This window comes from Pectinophora gossypiella, chromosome Z, assembly GCF_024362695.1.
Source record: "Pectinophora gossypiella chromosome Z, ilPecGoss1.1, whole genome shotgun sequence".
NCBI classification, from domain to species: domain Eukaryota; kingdom Metazoa; phylum Arthropoda; class Insecta; order Lepidoptera; family Gelechiidae; genus Pectinophora; species Pectinophora gossypiella.
In genome coordinates, this window is record NC_065433.1 from 9,902,688 (window position 1) to 9,922,342 (window position 19,655).

General features: G+C 39.1%; 2 protein-coding genes across 3 annotated transcripts in view; one reads left to right on the forward strand and one right to left on the reverse strand.

Annotated features, from left to right (window-relative positions):
- The window catches only part of LOC126379866 (frequenin-1), a 217,539-nt gene that overhangs the window by 114,006 nt on the left and 83,878 nt on the right, over positions 1–19,655 (forward strand). The window lies entirely within an intron of this gene.
- LOC126379860 (uncharacterized) lies at positions 6,192–8,477 on the reverse strand. The gene is made up of 2 exons (XM_050028824.1): positions 8,463–8,477; positions 6,192–7,142 (listed from the first exon to the last, which is right to left on the reverse strand). Exons 1-2 carry the CDS (start codon positions 8,475–8,477, stop codon positions 6,192–6,194), a joined length of 966 nt encoding a protein of 321 aa, XP_049884781.1.

The following is a 19,655-nucleotide window of genomic DNA, read 5'->3' on the forward strand; positions in this document are numbered from 1 at the left end:
CTATAAAGTGGTCGAGTTGAAGCAATCACTTAATATCTTTCTCGCCTGCTTCAGTTCTAAACGACTATTTATTATTTATTTATCTAATAATTACAACTGCACTAACTTTCTTTATGTGTGTAAGCTCATTAGATTTGCAATCCCTAAAGCATATTGATTTCATCCAACCTCAAACTTACTATTTTAAGGCGAAGAAAATGAGAAAAGGTTTCTCCTAGAAAATATCCCTTCTTTTCCGAGGTCCACCTATTTAGTTCACCTGGTGGACTACGGGAAAAGATATTTTTCCGTGGTCCACCTGCTACTCACGCACATTATTTTTATTGAAATATTTTACCTTTTGGTCAACTTTTTAATTGGCTTATCAAATCTACGACTATGCAGCATACATTCCGAAAAAATAAAAATAAGGATTAGATTGGAGATGCTCAGAACTTTTTCTGTTGAAGTGGTTTTTTTTCTTTATACTTATTTTGGCGCTATATTTACAACACCATAGGGTAATGTAGTAGGTTAGCTACTTGTGAGGAACAAATTAAAAATACTTAATACGCCACAGCGCAGAGAGAATGATTTTCATTTTTGAAATAGCTTTTATGATCCATTGTTAATGTTTGTCGTAATTTTTAAGGCATCGTATTTTCTTTGAGAATACTATAATGAGAAGAAAATAAAATTATGTTACGAGTCTGAATGAGGGCTCCATTTTATTATAGCTTACAACCAAATTGCTATTCTGTTTTGGACACACTGTGTTGTCGTCTCTAATTTATGGACACGATGAAAACATTTAAATGGTGATTGTCAAAAAATATATATTAAAATTCTCTTATGTATGATATAAATGTTTGAGGAGATCATAGTTCGGAGGCGGTTCATTAAATTGTCGGATTAAATACGACCAACAGAGTTCAGCGTTCTAGAGTGCGGTCAGGTGTAGAATGAATGGCCGTTTAGTGGCTTTGTTTCGTGTTCCTCCGAGCTTCTTACACACCAAACCAAAATAAATGTCGCTAAATCATAATTTATGACAAACAACAACATAACATAACGACCTCCGTGGTCCATTGGTTGAGCGTTGGGCTCACAATCCGGAGGTTTCGAATCCCGATGGGGACATATCACAAAAAAATCACTTTGTGATCTAGTTTGGTTAGGACATTACAGGCTGATCACCTGATTGTCCAAAAAGTAAGATGATCCGTGCTTCGGAAGGCACGTTAAGCTGTTGGTCCCGGATACTACTTACTGATGTACTTGCCCACTTAATTCCGGGTACATCATTGTTTCAATTAACAGATTCCAGACATGTCTCATTCGAAGCGGTTAAAACTTATTGGTAATCTTTTTACAGATGCTAATGAAACCACTTACACGTATAAGTAAAGTGTCTGTTGGAAGGGTCTCATACAGTTACGGTCATGGTCCTTTGGTTTTGAAAGTCCTGTTGCAAGATGCACAATGGAAAGTCCTGCTTGAGTTAAAGTTTAGAAGTAGGAGGGCTTGGGTCGAGTTTTTTGGATCTGGCGTTTGGCGTCAAGATCTTCATGGCTTGTTCAAAGTTTTCTCATCCCGATGTGACAGCAGATCGCCAATTCAATCTCTGATTGGCCTCTAGCAAGCCTCTATCATGATTCACTAGACGTGCCAATAGCAGTTAAGTGATGTTTCAAGACATCGCTATAACCCAGGTATTGTCCTCCCGCAGAGTAAAATACTTGCTTTAGCAACCGGGGAGTCTCCATGCGAACAAGCTGCCCACACCAGCAAAGTTGACCTTTCATTATAAGACATTGACTACTGTAGTTTATTTTAGTTTATTTATTTATTTATTTACATATCCAAACACATTATCATTGCAGGCCAGGCCCAATTCGATAATGCTTAATACAATCCAATTACAATAATATAAATTAATTTATATGAATTTCACACAACATGCATCAATTAAATAACAATAATTCTTTTAAAACATAAATCAACAGATAACAAATATAATAATCAATTACATCATCAATAATTCCCATAAATAAAAACAATAAACGTCAAGAAATTAGAACATTATTAAATAAACATTGTAAATAAGTTTAAACCAAAACTTAGCTCAAACAAAGCTCAACGTAATTTTAACACTCAAATCTTGATATTTTGCTAATTCTCTGGCCTCACTGAAATACTGTTAAGTTATTTAAAAGAACAGGCACTTACTTACTTTAATATCACGGTAATATCTCAAGTTTATCGGATGATGTTAGTTTCCCGTTTCATAACTTTGTTTTCAAGTTTATAACTTAAATATTATATTTTATGCATTTACCATTTAGTTTTTCCGAGTTAATAACTAACAATTTTGCACGCGTAACCTTTTGTCTTCCTACGTACCCGTCGATGACATATCTGTTTGTTTTGTAAACTGAGGCTTTGAGCTGTACGGGTTGGGTTTCAGGCGTGACTTCATGTACGAACGTATGGTTCAGAATCCTGAATTTAAATCAATATCGTCATAGCACCCTCCCTGGTTATCAGCGAACTGAAAATAGGTATATTTCGAGCACCATTCGTGCACTAAATTTCATTTGATTCATTGAACCGTAAAAATGAGAATAATAAAATGCGAACGGGCACGCCGATGAACGCTCCCGGCGTCAGGCTCAAAACGAGCTCTGGTGAACATTTACAAAGCCAGTTACATTGCGTTCCCAAATCCTGCCCCTACTTACTGCAAGAAATACGGCGACAACTCCTTGATATACATACGCATTGGCTTAGAGATTTTCCTAACGGGTTTCTTACTTAGGTTCACAGTCAAATCATCATCATCATAATCAGCCCATTAACGTCCCCACTGCTGGGGCACGGGCCTTCCCTATGGATGGATAGGAACATCTGGCCTTAAACCATCACGCGGGCCCAGTGCGGATTGATGGTTATTAACGGCTGCTAATGCAGCCGGGACCAATGGCTTAACGTGCCTTCCGAAGCACGGAGGAGCTCGAGATGAAAACTTTTTTTTGTGGTCACCCATCCTATGACCGGCCTTTGCGAAAGTTGCTTAACTTCAACAATCGCAGACCGAGCGCGTTTACCGTTGCGCCATCGAGCTCCTCACAGTCAAGTAATCACACCTAAAACTAATTGTTTAAGAAGATAATTGTGCTGATCCCTGCAGTCACCTCCTAATTTTATTTTAAGTTATACCTGTCATACCTGAATAAAATGTAAAGGTAAAGGTCATTTAATATCTAAAAAACTTTTAGCTAATTACCATTCATGAATAAAACATGTAAAATATTTACTTAATAAGTAATATATTTTTTATTAGACTGAACAGAAAAGAAATTACTTTTTATTATTAGGGCTGTGCGTCAAGTGAATACAAAATTGTAAAACAAAGTTGAGTTTCGTAAGTAATTTCACAGACGTAATATTTTCCGCCGTCTGTGTTTTATAACCGAACAAAATGTCTCATGAGATCAGGAAGGTAATGTTCTGTTTGTGCCATTAAACCCAATCAAGACAAATTGGGCGACCTTTCTCAAAACCAAACCATCCCAGGGCACCATAAAATTCTACCGAGGCATCTACGTTGTTTTATTCACATGGCTGTGGATGAAATGTTACGGCCTTGAGGACGAAGCATTTTTTTCCTTCGCCACAACGAACATCGACCTCTCCCCTCCAATGTTTCCTTTAATTTATCATCCCTGCTATGAAAGTATCTCTCTTACTTTATGAAATAAAACACCTACTTATTTTTTTACGTGATTCGAGTTCCGGTTTTTTGGTATGTTTTAAGTACTTATAATTATTTCAATAGTAGAATTGAGGCTTTACTCAATTCGACGAATCTTTTAAAATGTTGATAGACAAATTGTTTTCACACAGTGCGCTTAATTACTGGTAAAATAACTGTAGCGTACCTAGGTGGGTACTTTACCAGTTTATTATAGATATATCTATTATGCTTTCAATCTTGTGTATTACACAACATAAGTAGGTAAATTTCGTTTGATTTATTTCAGAGTTCACTTAACTAAATGCGCAAAACGAAAATTTGTTTACTCGCTCCCGTAAGTTACTTCTACGGACCCGTTGTAGTTTTCTGTATTCCATCCGTATTTCCCTGCGAAAACATACATCGAGATTACGTGTACCCAGCCCGCCGTCGCGCCGCGCGCAATGACAAGACGGGAGTGAGTTTTTCGGCACGGTGCCAATATTAGACTCCTGTGAGAAGCCTGCCGCTGGTAAGCCAGGGCTGGTAATACAAGATTTTCGACATCATGCAGACAGTGCGTCGACGGATAATGGCCATAAAAATACCGCTGTGGAGTCTATCTTGTTATATAGCTGTCGATATGGATACTCGTTTAGCTATTGAGATCGTAAAAAATGCGCAGGGCAAAATCTTTCGACCCGGCTTTCAATTACTAGTCTTAAGACTTCAGCTTGAACCGGTAACTACGCTTGGCTGTTAGTGGATTACCGTCGCAACTGAGACGCCAGCGTCCGCCTCGGCGCCGCGATGGAACGGAATCACTTTGTTAGGAATACATAAAATAGGCATTGAATATTGAAACGTGCAGACTCGTGAATGACGGGTTCAATCACTGAACCAAGCCTTCAGGTATAAGGTACACTCGTTGGACGTAGACTGCGGGTGACAAGCTTGCACTATCCATGTTACGGGTACCCGCCTTTGCCCATTCGATTTCACGCGTTCGTTGTCAGTTTTGACATAGCTTTGAATACCGCGTCTGTGCTTGTTATTACACGTACCATGACAGAATTCAATTATCGAATAACATACGCGAGAACTAGTTCCTAATAGCAGCGACATAATTTATTACAATATGATTAGGTAAAGTACATTGTTAACGCTAATGCCAATAGAAATAGCACGTGTACAAAGTAATTAAATAAACCATGAAATGACAATTCCACTGTTTATTCAGTTAATTCAATGTGGCATAGGTATGATAGCTCATTTCGGGCAGAAAATTTGAGGTTAAGAAATTTTCGCGAGAAATTGGGTGAAATGTTAAGTGTGCGTCATTGATTCTTTACAATTGGCTAATGAATAGGGGTCTTTGAGAGGTCCTTAAACGTCTTGGAAGTGGTCCTTCGCTCGTTGAACCTTCTTGAAGTGAGCTGATGGCGCGATCGTTAGTAGGGCAGCTTACTTACCCTCGTCATAGTACCTGTTGCCCACGACTTAAGCTCAATGATTGATGGATCTAATCTAGATGTCCTTTTAGTGAACTCCTCATACGAGTCAAGCGGTAGTAGCAATCTAACATTACAGTCAAGCCTTCATCTGAGTTAGTATTACCTAAATAACAGCGCAGTGTTCAATATTAATTTTAAAAGTACCTGTTTATTATTTATTCCTTATTCGAAACGTTTTAGTCTTAATTGAGAAAGAAATACATAACTTTATATAATCTTATTTTGGCATTCACTAAATATATGAAAGTGTAATTACACGTATGATCCATTAGGCGGGCATTAACGTCGGCGTGCGGGACCGGCGGCGAGCGGCCGGCGACCGGTCACCGCCGCTTTACGCGCCTTGCTCCAACTGAGCCACTTCAACTTGTTACACTCTATTACGCAACGCATTACTTCGACGATTCTTCATAATTTCGATTTTATATCGAAGCTAATCGTACCGGTCCAGTTCGGGAAAGGAACCTCTCGCGTCGGCGCCGTCGACGAACGCCCTCAGTCACGACAGGGCAACCTTTCACAACTACTTTCGGCTATGACGCAATTATGTGCCCGAATTACCCGTTCTCCCATTCTCAGGTGGCACCAAATAAACAAAATATGCATCACATTTTTTTATTACAAAAATATAAAAGCTATTTTATAATACATAACACGTAACAGTCGTAATAAAAATACCTCTTCTGGAATAACATTAACACTGTGCACTAATAACAAGTAGAGAGAGGCGATGAGATAGTACTAGAGTCGTGAATACCGCGGGGCGTGGCTCGCGGGGTCGCGGGTGACTATGTACAGGGCGTCCGGCCGCGAGCTTCGGGTGAAAGAATGATAAGGAAAGCCTTTACGTTTTCAGGTCACGAAGATTGCAACGTGCACTATTGACTGGTGTTGCAGGAATGCTCGCTTAACAATAAATAACTCGTCGTAATATCTATCACCTAATTTTAGCGTAAGTTCTTTTAATGAAGAGGGCCAGCAACGTGGCCAGGGGGACCGTATTGAGTGCTGGTGGCGCCACCGTGGCCGCCATCGCTGCCGCTGTCGTCACCACCGCTGGTGCCGAAGTCAGCGCTGATCTCAGCTCCGCCATGAGATCCGGAACCAGAGCCAGAGCCGAGGGTAGCACCGAGGGATACGCCACCGCTGAGGTCACCGCCGCCGAGGGATCCACCGCCAAGAGCACCGCCGCCGAGAGCGCCACCACCGATAGCACCACCGCCGAGACCACCGGACTCTTTCTGGGTCTGGTATTTGATGAAGTAAACTTCGGGCTTGGAAGGCTGAGTGGGCGCCGGGGTGGGGATGACGATGTCGGGTTGCTCCTCGGGCTTCTTGACCAACACGTAAACGAGGGTTTTTTCTTCGTTCTGAGGCTGCAGGGGAATGATGGGGGCGGTGGGGGTGGGGGGAGTCGGGGCCTTGATGAAGATGATCTTGTAGTGCTTCTGAGGGGGAGCTACGGCAGGGATGCGAGGAGCTCTGTGTTCCTGAGGTTCTGGGGGAGGAACGTGGACGTAGATGTGCTTCTGAACCAGAGGAGCGCCAGAGTAACCACCGGCGTATCCACCGCCGAAACCGGAGTCACCACCCAAGCTGCTTCCGAGGGAGATTCCACCAGATGAGTGTCCACCTCCTAGGGAGTGAGCGCCCAGAGAAATGCCACCGGAGGAGTAACCACCGCCCAGGGAATGGCCACCAGAAGAGTGACCACCGCCCAGAGAAAGACCACCGGAAGAGTGACCGCCGCCGAAGGAGAGTCCACCAGAATGTCCACCGAGGGAAAGACGACCACCTCCTAGGGAAGGCGCTCCGTAGCTTCCAGAGGGGGCGGAGTGCCTGGTTGGGGCCGAGTAGCTGTAACCAACTGGGGGTTCAGGCCGGCCATATGCCAGCGCCACGCAGGCGAGTACCTAGAACAAACAACATTTTATAAAGCAAGGTGTTTCAAAGAACAACCAACTAATTCAAGAGGCAGCGATCAGAGGGACAAGGCCGGACGCTGCTGATACACGCCGTGATTACGTCGCTGGCTCTTGACATTTCTATTAACGTTTGTCCAGTATCATGTCAGGTGCAGCTTTAGACGTCCAGTAAACGAAACGCCTACCATTACTAATTAAAAAAGACGTATCTTTCGAAAAAATAACGTATAAAATTTTTCGAATGTACGTTTTGCCGGCAAATATTTTTAACCGCAATTATTACGTTCTGTTTGCCGTTAAATGGAGCGTTATCTACGTACTTACACGGACTCGGACATAATATGTTATAACCGCCATATAACCAACCACAGATAGTTTTACAAAAAATGTGGCGAAAGGAAAAAAGTTTATATTAATTGGCGCAGCAATATCAATTCGCTAAGCAAATAAGTGTGTTACAGAATGTTTTTTTGATTGTCCTAAATATGGGAGTAATAAAATAAGAAAGTGACTCCAGTAAAATATAATAACAGATCATATCTGTAGGTCAATCATGACGTAAGACCCGTATGCGGTAGTCGTAAACAATTTGAAATAATCCACGTTACGTCATACGGAGGGTAGGCGATGTGAATTTTGATAGCAGGTGATGTGTGCAGAGATCCCTGGCATACAGATCGCGACGTTTCTTTTATAGTCGATTTAAACACTTGTGTGGAAATGGACTCGGTGAAATGAGTTCGCACTCGCGGCGAATAACGATCGAGAGCTGCGTCGTGCCACCGAGGAAGATTCGCGATCCACATAATGGAAATTTGCATAGTCTAGCTGGGGCGACCCATTACACCAACCGAGTTCAATCTCGGCTTACTACAGTGTCGGTTGGTTATGCAAAGACTGTTTTGGACACTAAAATTATGATTACTATTATGATTCAATTAATTTAAATATCGTTGATAAAATTATATTTTAGACACTTGTATTACAAGCTGCACCCTAACGAAACAGTTCTTATTATCACTGACTCCAGGTTTATATTGATCACAATTTCAATGTCACTACAGGGTACACTGAAAATTTTATGTCACTATTTGGCACACTGCGACCGTCCATCTCAATCGGCGAAAATTGATCACTGTATACACTGAACACTTCAGTTCCACCATTTTATCCGCCTAGAGAGTTATCCATTTGGGAACTTGTCACATTTGTTGGAATTACTTTAAAAAATCGCATGTGCCAAACAGAACTTAAAATTATTTAAACATAAATAATGAATTAGTTGTTAATATCCGCAAGCAAACTTACCATGAATGCGCGCATATTTAGCGTGAGAGAGCGCGTCTCGAATGAGGGTAGAGCTAGTTACGGCGATAGATCCTGTATACCGACTAGAACAAATCCACGTTTGGAGATGTTCCTATCGCTGTGAGCTTGTGTTAACTGATGACATTCGCCATGCCCACCCGCTCTTAAATACCAAGGTGCTCATCTCGTCAGAACACTCCATCCCTACGTGCATTTCACTCGGTAACGTGCAACTATCGTCATTATTTAACATGTATACGGTCCTTTCTTTTCGGCGAGGCCCGGGGCCGCAGCGCTGGCCATTCGACACGCTGCCTTAGAGACCACCGCTCGCTTCTTCGCGACGCCTACTACAACCTCTACATACTATATGGTCCAAATTAGCTCGAAAACATTCACTATTTTAAAACTCTGACAAAACTACATATTTTTTCCTTCTCTTTTTAACTGCTTATCGTCGCAAGCGCACGTGTGGGGTTTACTTTGGAAAGGCATACGAGCGCTACAACCCCCGAGAATTGCTTACAGATACAACGATTTTAATCAAAGATGCTAAATAATTCTGCCTCATATGAATATAAATGACAGTTTTTTACTGAATGTGACCATGAATATTTGTTGCGTATGGGTCCCTGGGTATTAAAAAATATAATATAGAAATTGCGTCATCAAAGTTGCAGCACTCCACATAATGGAAGCGAGTCATAAAGTTGGTTTGTTACGAGGTTCAGGCTCAATAGGTTTCTTCAAGCAGTTCAAACGCGAAACCTCTATCCGATTATCCACTTTGGCTAATAAACTGTGCGACTTTGTGGTACCTAGGTAACCTAACTAGACACTCTGAAACAATAAAGCGTTTTCTACGTTGAATAATGCATAAAGCGCTGTGAATTATCATTTATTTACGGTGAAGCGAACATAATAATAACTCTATCGAATAATAAACTCAACACTTACTATCTCAGTTGAATATTGTTAAATTTTGGTCAACTTTCATCCTGCGCAGAAACAGCCTTGGAATGCCATTTTAATTCACTTTTAGGACCAGTTAATCAAAAAATATCACCTTAAAGAAAATTTAAAAATTTAACTTTTAGGAACTCCATAAATAAGGAAGGTATTATGTCACTTTTAAGAATCCTTATATTTACAATTGCACAGTATTTTATATTTATTTTCATGTTTGTAAAAAAGTTAAAGGGAATCTAAACTTCATTCTATCGAACAGTAGACAACTTGCGGCCACTTTTAGTAACTTAACACGTTACAGGCCATCCCCTATAATAGGGATGATGAACAACGTTGAACATGGGTGTGTATACAAGAGATCGTGGAAATGCCCGCAATTTCTAGTCGGGTCTACATCTGATCAGAGGTCACAGCTACAAACATTTTAACTACAGCTAGGTTCACCATATTTCGTGAAAAGTCCTAATGAAAACCCGGATGGAATTATTATCATACTTACCACATACATATACCTTCTCAAAACTCCAGATACATCAAAAATTCTTTAAACAAAATTAAACATATCGACCTAGGACCAGAAATAAGGTTAAGGTTATAACCTTATTTTTCTGTATGTTAACTATAAACTTAATTTCTTTGTCCCAAATCCAGCCAGCTAAAAAGAGATCGAGTTTAAAAATTACCCACTTTGCACTCACCACCCAAAAAAGCGTTCTAACTAGATTAAGCAAAAGCTCTAACTTAAGTGTGTAAGTTAATTATTTAAATTCCAAAGTAAAAATTAAGTAAGATAAAGGTCTGGCGAGTATAGTGACGTAGAGATTTTAATCGAAGATCATATAGTTTTGAGACCTCATAATAATCAGTTAAAAACTCCCTTAATTCCCCTACTATATTTACCTTTTTCTTGTATATCTTAGGATAGTCGTTATAATAACACCAACTATGAAATCTGCTATCTATTACGGTTTTAACGACACACCTCCAGAATTGTTCTGGTAGGAACAATTAAACAGACTGCACGGATCGGCTTATTTTTAGTAATTAGGGTCCCACGATCCGCCTCGGCAAGGAACCCTACAAATGAGATTAGTATACGCACGTAAATTGAAAGAAGCGATAGAAATCAGAAATCAGAATCATTTATTCAACGTAATTATCATGGATAAACTTGTTGAAGGTCAATGTAACATTTTTGAATTTACGTCATTTCGCAAGGTGTTATGGCTGAGGAGAAGAAATGACAAGAAACTGCAACAGCAACACATCTTTTAAAAACCAATGAGAATATACATTAAGAAAGAAAGAAAGAAAGAAAAAATTACAACTTATTTAATAACTAACTTTTTTACATAAAGTAAGCTTCACATGAGCTTTAAATTTATTTTCTGACAAATTTAAAATATTATTTGATATTTTATTGTAAAAACGTATACATAACCCCAAAAAAGATGAATTTAATTTACTTAATCTAGAGTTTTGAATAGCAATTTTATGTTTATTTCTTGTATTGTAAGTATGCCTTTCACAGTTTCTCGGAAGGAGAGATACATTTTTACGTATATACATAATGTTTTCATATATATATTGACTTGCGACCTTCAGTATATTTATTTCTTTAAACAGCTCCCTCAAAGAGTCCCGACAACGCAGCTTATAAATAGCGCGAACTGCTCTTTTTTAATAAAGTATAATAAAGCCACTTCTTCGTGTGGGTTGTGAGGTAGTCTACCAACCCCATCAAACCTGGTATCAGGGTTACTATTGAGCCGCCAAAGCCCCCTGACATGGCTCGTACTTATAACGACTACTAATTTACATCAGTAAGTAGTAATCGGGACCAACGGCTTAACGTGCCTTCCGAACCACGGATCATCTTACTTTCGGACAATCAGGTGATCAGCCTACAGGCTGGTTAGCCTATTTCTATTGCTATTTTCGGTGGCTACCGGTGGCTAGTTTGGTTAGGACATTAAAGTTATTTTTGTGTAATGTCCCGTTGGGGATTCGAACCCTCTTTAAACTAAACTCGCTGGTAATTCCTAATATAGTGAGCAGATACAGGAGTATAAACAGCTTAATCCACTGTAATGAAGTCCTGAGATGGATATGAACGCTGCAAGCGTCCTGTGATTTTTAAAATTCGCTTCAAATCCAGCGTACTAAAAGTAAGTATACCTTAATTCCTCAGTTCGTACAAAATTTTCGTACTGTTAAATTGAAATCGCGTAGGTCACAGAATAAACTTAGTTCTGTAACTGCATCGTTCACTATTCCATGCATTATTTTCTCTGCGACCGAATGGGTAGCAACTTTGCCATTCTAGTGTACGTCTAACTTCAATTTATACTTACAGAGTGTTAGTGACAACGTAATGTATACGAGGGGGTGATCCAGCTCATAATTCTGAGTTAAAATCAGATGAAAGTGTTTTTTAAATAATTTTATGTCTGGTAATAAATGTGTTCCTCTATTTAATAGATAACTTGTAATGTATACCATCATTGATTTAAAAAATATGTTGCTATTGCAGTTTCTTCTCATTTCTTCTCATTCTTTCCCCTCAGCCATAACACCTTGCGAAATGACGTAAATTCAAAAATGTTCAAAAATGACCTTCAACAGGTTTATCCATGATAATTACATTACATTGAATAAATGATTCTGATTTAAATTCTACACTTTTGCGATAGATAATCCCTGAGAATAATGAGCTGAATCATCCCCCTCAGTATTAGTTACTATGTAACTTCTTTAATAGGACGACGAAGTAAAAGGCTACGTCTGTATTCAGCCAATGAATAAATGAAAAAGTAACTGTATGTTTGTGATCTTTCACGCCTAAATCGCTAAACGATTTGAATATATTATAATATACACCTACCTTTCATTCAAATCGGTAGCTTAAGCCGTTGGTCCTGGTTACTACTTACTAATGTAAGTATATGGTCGTTACATGAGCCATGTCAGGAGCCTTGGGCGGTTCAATAATAACCCTGACAGGGTTGCTGAGGTTGGTACTCGCAATCGTCTTCTTAACCCATACGATAGAAGAAATAGTTAATTATTCATAATCTAGTACTAAGTATGAACATACTATTTGTCAAAAAAAACAAATTGTAGCTGACTGCTGCTGCTTAGTTAAGATTCATGATGTAGATTTGAGTTTACATAACACAATTTTCAAAAACTTTTATCAAAATCCTAACTACAGTATTTATTAATGTAAACTAATTATTTATTAATTAGGACATGTTGATTCCAGTAGCTAATAAATCAATTTGTCCTTACCTAAATAACTATTGTTATTTTCTTTGGCAAAAGTACCTACCGTTATAACTTACCTTACTACGGTATCGTAGGTACCATAGTAAGGTAAGTTATAACGGTTTTGATTTCACCTAGATTTCGAGTGTTTGTAAAATATTACACCTTCTTCTCTGACTTCTAGCCAATATCCTTTATTCAACAAGAAAAATCCGGCCAAGCGTGAATCTAGCTAGTTGGCTTGTTACCACCAAACAAAATATTTGTTTTAAATATTATTGGACAAAAAATATACTTAAATTTTTCGCTTATGTCGGGATCCTTGGTTTTCTTTTGTTTGTTACTTTATTAAATCATTTATTTTAGTAACTTATAATGTAAGTAAATACTATAATACACATTTGAAAATGTTTATAGTCACAGTTTCCGTAATAGTCTTCCGTCTTTTTCCTCTAATTGTGCAAACGTGTTTATATCCTTTTGACAATTAAGTTGCATTTGCAATGCAATTAATTTATGTATGTTTCACTGTTGTTCCTCGAGTGCACTACAACGGGAAAGTTTTAATAAAAGCTTTATCGAATAGCTTGCCTTGTTAACCGTTCAAATACTGAATAGAAATTTCTGAACCAAAAGTTAGATAAATAAACTAAGTAACTTATAAATCAAAACTTGCAAGCTCTCCACGGTTTTACAGCGCAGCGCGCGAAGATAGCTTCGACCAATAGACACAGCTAGTACTGTCTACGTAGATAAACGTGGTACGGTCATTGGTCAAAGCTCAATTCAAAAACCTCGATAAAATTCGCGCGTTTGCCTGCCGTGGGCTGTAGTAAGTAAGAGCTAGGTTATAGAACTGAATTAGTGTTCTCTAATTATCGTATTTGGAAAAGAAGCGTTTGTCTTCTTTTGATTTGAAATCGTACTAATAATTATTATACGCTCACGATTATGTGGGAATATAATTTGGGGTAGTCAGCATATTCCACCACGTCGCTGCATTGCGGGTTGGGGGAGGCGTTTTTTTAGGTAGTAGCCGGGACTTTCGACTTAACGTGTCTTCCGAAGCACATAACCCTTCGGTCAACAATAGCACGCATAATGGGCCATCTTAGAGTCTAAATGCGGAAAACAGAGCCCACTAACTAACCCCCTCCGGTTAATTCAGGGAAGGTCGTACCCAGCATTGGGTTGGGACCTATATGTATGGGGTAATCAGAGGTACCTACAGCACCACATGATGAACTAGGTACGCGCGCTTTACGGAGCTTTATTAAATTAACGTAATAGGTGATGAACCGTATCTCCGTATGTAATGGTCGATAGTCAACTGTGTTAGTCAAAATTACCGACTTAATTTAATAAAATAGAAAATCGCTATAGTCATTACCTACCTACTATTCTATTCCCCGCAACTGAGTGCCTTTCACAGCCAACCTTTCCCGCTTTAAACATACGTTTACTCGCTCAAGCAATTATGTACACTCGATTTCGAATTACTTTTGTCAAAAAAGTCGTCGATAATTTAATTATTATTGATTGAATTTTTATAGGTCTTACAAAACTGGACTATAAACATGGTCTACATAAAGTTTTATCACACTTCTCTGTGTCTCGCATTTACTTTAAAGACAAAAGCAAGTATTGTGGGGTACAATACCCGAAATTACTGAGCCAGTTCCAGTAAGTATCTACATTTAAGAATGTATGTTATCACTAGTTCGATTCATTAAGTCGACAGTCGAACTAGCGAAAATTATATATCCTACTAGTTCTACTGCATATTACTTAATAGTTTATAGCAAAATTTTCATGTTGGAAGGTCAGTAGACTGCTCTGTAGTTCTGTACACACCTGACAGTGGTCAAAAAACCCGCCGCGCCCGATAGCTGAAGTCTAAACAGTACCTAACTTATTCTATTTAGTTCAACAGTCGAACAAATGGAAAAATAAATCTCACTATTTTGACGATCGAACTAATGGATCGAATCAGTGAGAACAAACGTTTAAAGGTGGTTATTTACACATTCTTTTGACGTGACTTATTGTATTGTATTAGATTTAACTACATGGCCGAACAAATGGAGAGCGCTGAGGGATCTCACCCGGTACAAAATTTAAGACAACAGGCCTGAGAGTGCCCAGTTTTCGGCTCAGGGCGTCATCTGAGAGGAAGAATATTTGAAATAATTAATCGCCTCTAATGGGCGATAGCGATAAGCGCTGAATGAGGGAAATTACCACCGGGGTAAGTAGAAATTATGGAATTCTAACTGCTTCGATCCAGCCATACTTTTCTGAAATTTATATAAAAATCTCATTTAATTTTTCGTTAGTCCTATAACGCGTGGATTACGAGCATGGCTTTGTCAATGACCTTTGTAATGGTTGAGTAAGCCCCGCGGCGCAGAACCTACAATTATTATATCACATGTAGAACGTAAATCATGAACATACAATTTGTAAAAGAAATTAATTGATAACCGGCGCGATGTCAGGATTGCATCATTCGTTTATCGCCGAGTATACAACTAGCAATGACATGCATTCATCAGACAAGGTTAAGTGTACATGTCAAATCTAAGTATTACAATACTTGACCCTCCCTGATTGGATAATGATGCTAGTCTAAAACTCTTTGAAACTCGAATCTCATTTAAAATTACTGCTTCAAAACCCACGAATAGTTCGAGATGAACAGAACGTGGGTAGCAAGTCTCAAGCGAAGACATAAACATAGGTAGTAGAGAGATACTGTGTTTGCATTGGAGCTGAAACATATTGGACTGGATTCCTGCTTTGAGTTTTCTTTTTTTCACGTGACTTATTGGTTAGTGGTTGGTGGTTATCGTAGGTATTGTATCTCATATTAGTATCTGCTAACCTAGATGGGAAATAGGCGTAAGTTTATACAGGTACTTATTATTAAACAGAACGACCAGTTCAGTACAATTAGCGATTATATTGCGTTTTGCGCGAACGTCTGCGCACCTTGCTTCTATGCTGTTCTGGGAGCAAATAAAAAACATAGAACACGTTCAGCTGCTTGTCTTCCCGGGCATGTCGTAAAAACCGACAGAGGGATTGTGTCCTCTAACATGATGGACTAATGTTATGGGCGATAGGCTGATCCCTTATCACCATAAAGTTCATCATATCCAGCTTACGACATCGTATCAACAGTGGCTGCAAGTTGTCTTTGATTACTTGTGGCTCTGCCCACCCCATTAGGGATTACGGGCGTGAGTTTATGTATGTATGTATGTCTGCGCACCTTAATATTTCCTGCGTACCTGACCGCTTCCGCTTCATATTTCAATAGAGATATAAAAAAAGAAAAAAAAAGAGATAACATATTACAATAGCTACAATGCGCGGTAAGCATTAGATCTGTCAAAGTATGTAAGCTAGTGTTGTGATGTTCATTAGTATAGTGATATGTCAGTCGATATTAGGTCGATCGATTATTTTCTATCTAACAGTATGAGACTTGTAAGTTTGCCTCAGATAGCATTAACTGCCTGGCCGGGCAAATGGGGAGCGCTGACGGCCCGCATCCGGTCTACTTTCAGGATAGAATAGTATTTTTACATCGAATTATCTGATCAACGTTCGTAAAGAAGTGCACGGCGCGCTGTGTGTAGTGTGGAATAAAGTGATTGTCTGCGATGCACACGCTGTGGAACCAGTTTCCAAAAGCTCCGATTAAAGAATCCGGTTAAGCTGGAAGTTTTATAATGTTGACACTTAAAACATTCTTTTAACAAGCAATTTAATGAAAATGAAAGCATTTTCTACTGTTGAGATAAATAAATGACGAAAGCGAGCTTCCTCAGTCCACAGGACGCGATGCAATTGATGCGATATCTGAACAAAATTAAATGACGATTTGTGTAGATACCTAGTAACTGTTAAATCTAGTACAGAGTAGATGAACTTAGATGTATTTTTTTACAAATTGACAAAACATGTCTATGAAATAATGAGCTAAGACGTCGTCAAAAATAGCCAAACGTCTACTTTTTTTTGTTCTAATCAAAGGAACTCAGTGTTGCTCTATGGTTCTGATACCTTTACCCTGAAATCGCACATCCATACCATTTTCTATCGCGTCGTGGAGAAAGTCACGTATCATTAGAACTAGAGTCGCGTATCACGTTGCGAACCATCCCATAATGTCGACATTGTCAAGTTGTCAACTCACGAAACATTAACTTACATCGTACATACGTTCCTACGCACCTTAAAACTGAATCAAAAACACCATAAATCAAAATTGTATCATTTAGACTCCTAGGTCAAAGATAAATTATAAAAATTCTGATCACTAAGTAAAGACAGATGTGTATGGGCAACTACCAAAATTTATTGTTTTCTTTTTCTATTTTTGTGTGAAAATATCAATACGGTTCACAGAATACATCTATTTATCAGGTTTCAACAGTATAGGTCTTATAGTTTCGGGAAAAAGTGGCTGTGACATACGGACGGACGGACGGACGGCCAAACACACGTGATGAATCCCAAAAGGTTCCGTTTTAACCCTTAAAACGCTTTACCAAAATAGTGTACTTGGACCTATCTAGATTTCTAGTTATTTTATAATTCTATATTAAAACTCTGACACTAATTAATTACTGAAAGGAACTTGTTGTTCCTTTTATAAAATCTTGTAGAGCATTTTCTTTGATGACAGGTATAATATTGTATATTTAGCAACAATTAATTATACCTAAAATTACTCTTATCTTTTGATAAAAACGTATTTAATAATAGAAAAATAGTCCACCTGATTGAAGAAATAGGTACCTATATTATATCGTATTACGATAGACAACTTCTTCTATCGTATGGATTATGAGGTGAATTACCAACCTCATCAACCCTGGTGTCAGGGTTATAATTGAGCCGCCAAAGGCCCCTGACATGGCTCATGCTACGACTACATTAATAAGTAAGTAACCGGGACCAACGGCTTAACGTGCCTTCCGGAGCACGGACCATCTTACTTTCGGACAATCTGGTGATCAGCCAGTAATGTCCTAACCAAACTAGGGATCACGAAGTGATTAGTCCCACCGGGATTCGAACCCGGGACCTCCGGATCGTGAGCAGAACGCTCAACTACTGGACCACAGAGGCCGATAGACAACTAAACAGATTGAATCCAAATCCTTCTTATTCGTAACGAAATGTGGCTCTCGGCTCTTTACAGAAACCATATAAACCATAGGTATATCGTAGATTTGAGTGCCTCGCTCTAATGAAGAAACTTTGTGACATAAAAGTGAACATATCGGCGGTCGTATAGGGGCGGAATGGACGCAAACATTGCAAGTCGTCGGAGTTCAAACGACAATGATTGAATTTTGGTTTCCCTGTGACGAATGAATCAGCGACAGGATAATATTGATTTCTCCACTTAAAATTGGACATTTCCATTCCCCGTGTTAGGTAATTAGGTTTCGATTTATTGAAGTGCTATTGAAGCTTAGTAAGCATGAGTAGTTGAATAGGTCGTTAGTAACAGGGTAATTAACGGTGTTAAACGTCGTATTGGTAGGCCTTGAACTATTGCGGGCAAGTCGCACTATCAGCGGCGGCTGTTACGTTTCCCGAGAGCTCCTCATTACGAACGGAGGTCGTGGTTGCCCAACCACGTATTCTCCTCGAGCCACCAACCACCTGCGAACCTTGGCATGACCTTTCTGATACATTCACCTGCTACTGTACCGAATTATGAATTATTAACAAAAAATACTAGGCCCGGCGACATTAAGATTATGGTCCGGTCAACAGTTTCCAACGCAATTGCGTTCTTACTTGTTCGTAACTTGTATGTACAAAAGTCACAAAATAACTTCAAGTCTCAAATACTCTCCGCATTGTTATTTATTTACCATGTTTTACAGCATGATGTCAGCAATAAAAAGAATTTTAGTTGAACCATATTCGCAATTCCTCTTTTATGTATCTCTTTATGGATTTTCAATCCGCTCAATTCTGGTTTTACGCGTGTTTTGTAGTAAATAAATAATAAAGAACATGCGTTATTACATAGTACATAGAAGTAATACTATGTCTAAGCTTATGGCCTCCGTAGTCCAGTGGTTGAGCGTTAGGCTCACGATCCGGAAGTCCCGGGTTCGAATCCCGGTGGGGACATTACACAAAAATCACTTTGTGATCCCTAGTTTGGTTAGGACACTACAGACTGATCACTGACTAAACATATGCCAGAGGACATCATGTACTTAAAGCTATTTATATTATGGCGTTGATAAATACACTAACAAATAACTATGAAAGGATTTCATGTTTTTGTTTTTTATTCGTGGATGTAAACATATAGACAGCCTCCGTGCTCCAGTGGTTAGGGCCCCTGGTGTCAGGGTTACTATTGGGTATTTGACTGGGTCAAAGATAAATTATGAAATGCTAATCTAGAAATAGAAGCCAGTCTAAGATGATCAAAAATCAAACTCATTTCACTTTTCAACTTATTTTCGAATTTTATATATGAATTAAGTAACAATGAGTACGCCATTTGACTGCTTTTATTGATGACGTCACAGGACAGTATTTCCATACAAACTCCAAAGAAAACTTTCGTTTTGACGTTTCGTAAAACGTTTCTCATTTGACTAGGTTGTCAAGTAGCCTGCGAAATGCCCCTGACATGACTCATGTAACGACTACTTAGTACATCAGTAAGTAGTAACCGGGACCAACGGCTTCACGCGCCTTCCGAAGCACGGATCATCTTACTTTCGGACAATCAGGTGATCAGCCAGTAATGTCCTAACCAAACTAGGGACCACAAAGTAATTTTTGTGATATGTCTCCACCGGGAATCGAACCCAGGGCCTCCGGATCATGAGCCCAACGCTCAACCACTGGAGTAAGGACATCGTTTTTATTCAATGGATGCTGGTTTATTCAAGTAATGCTGGTGTG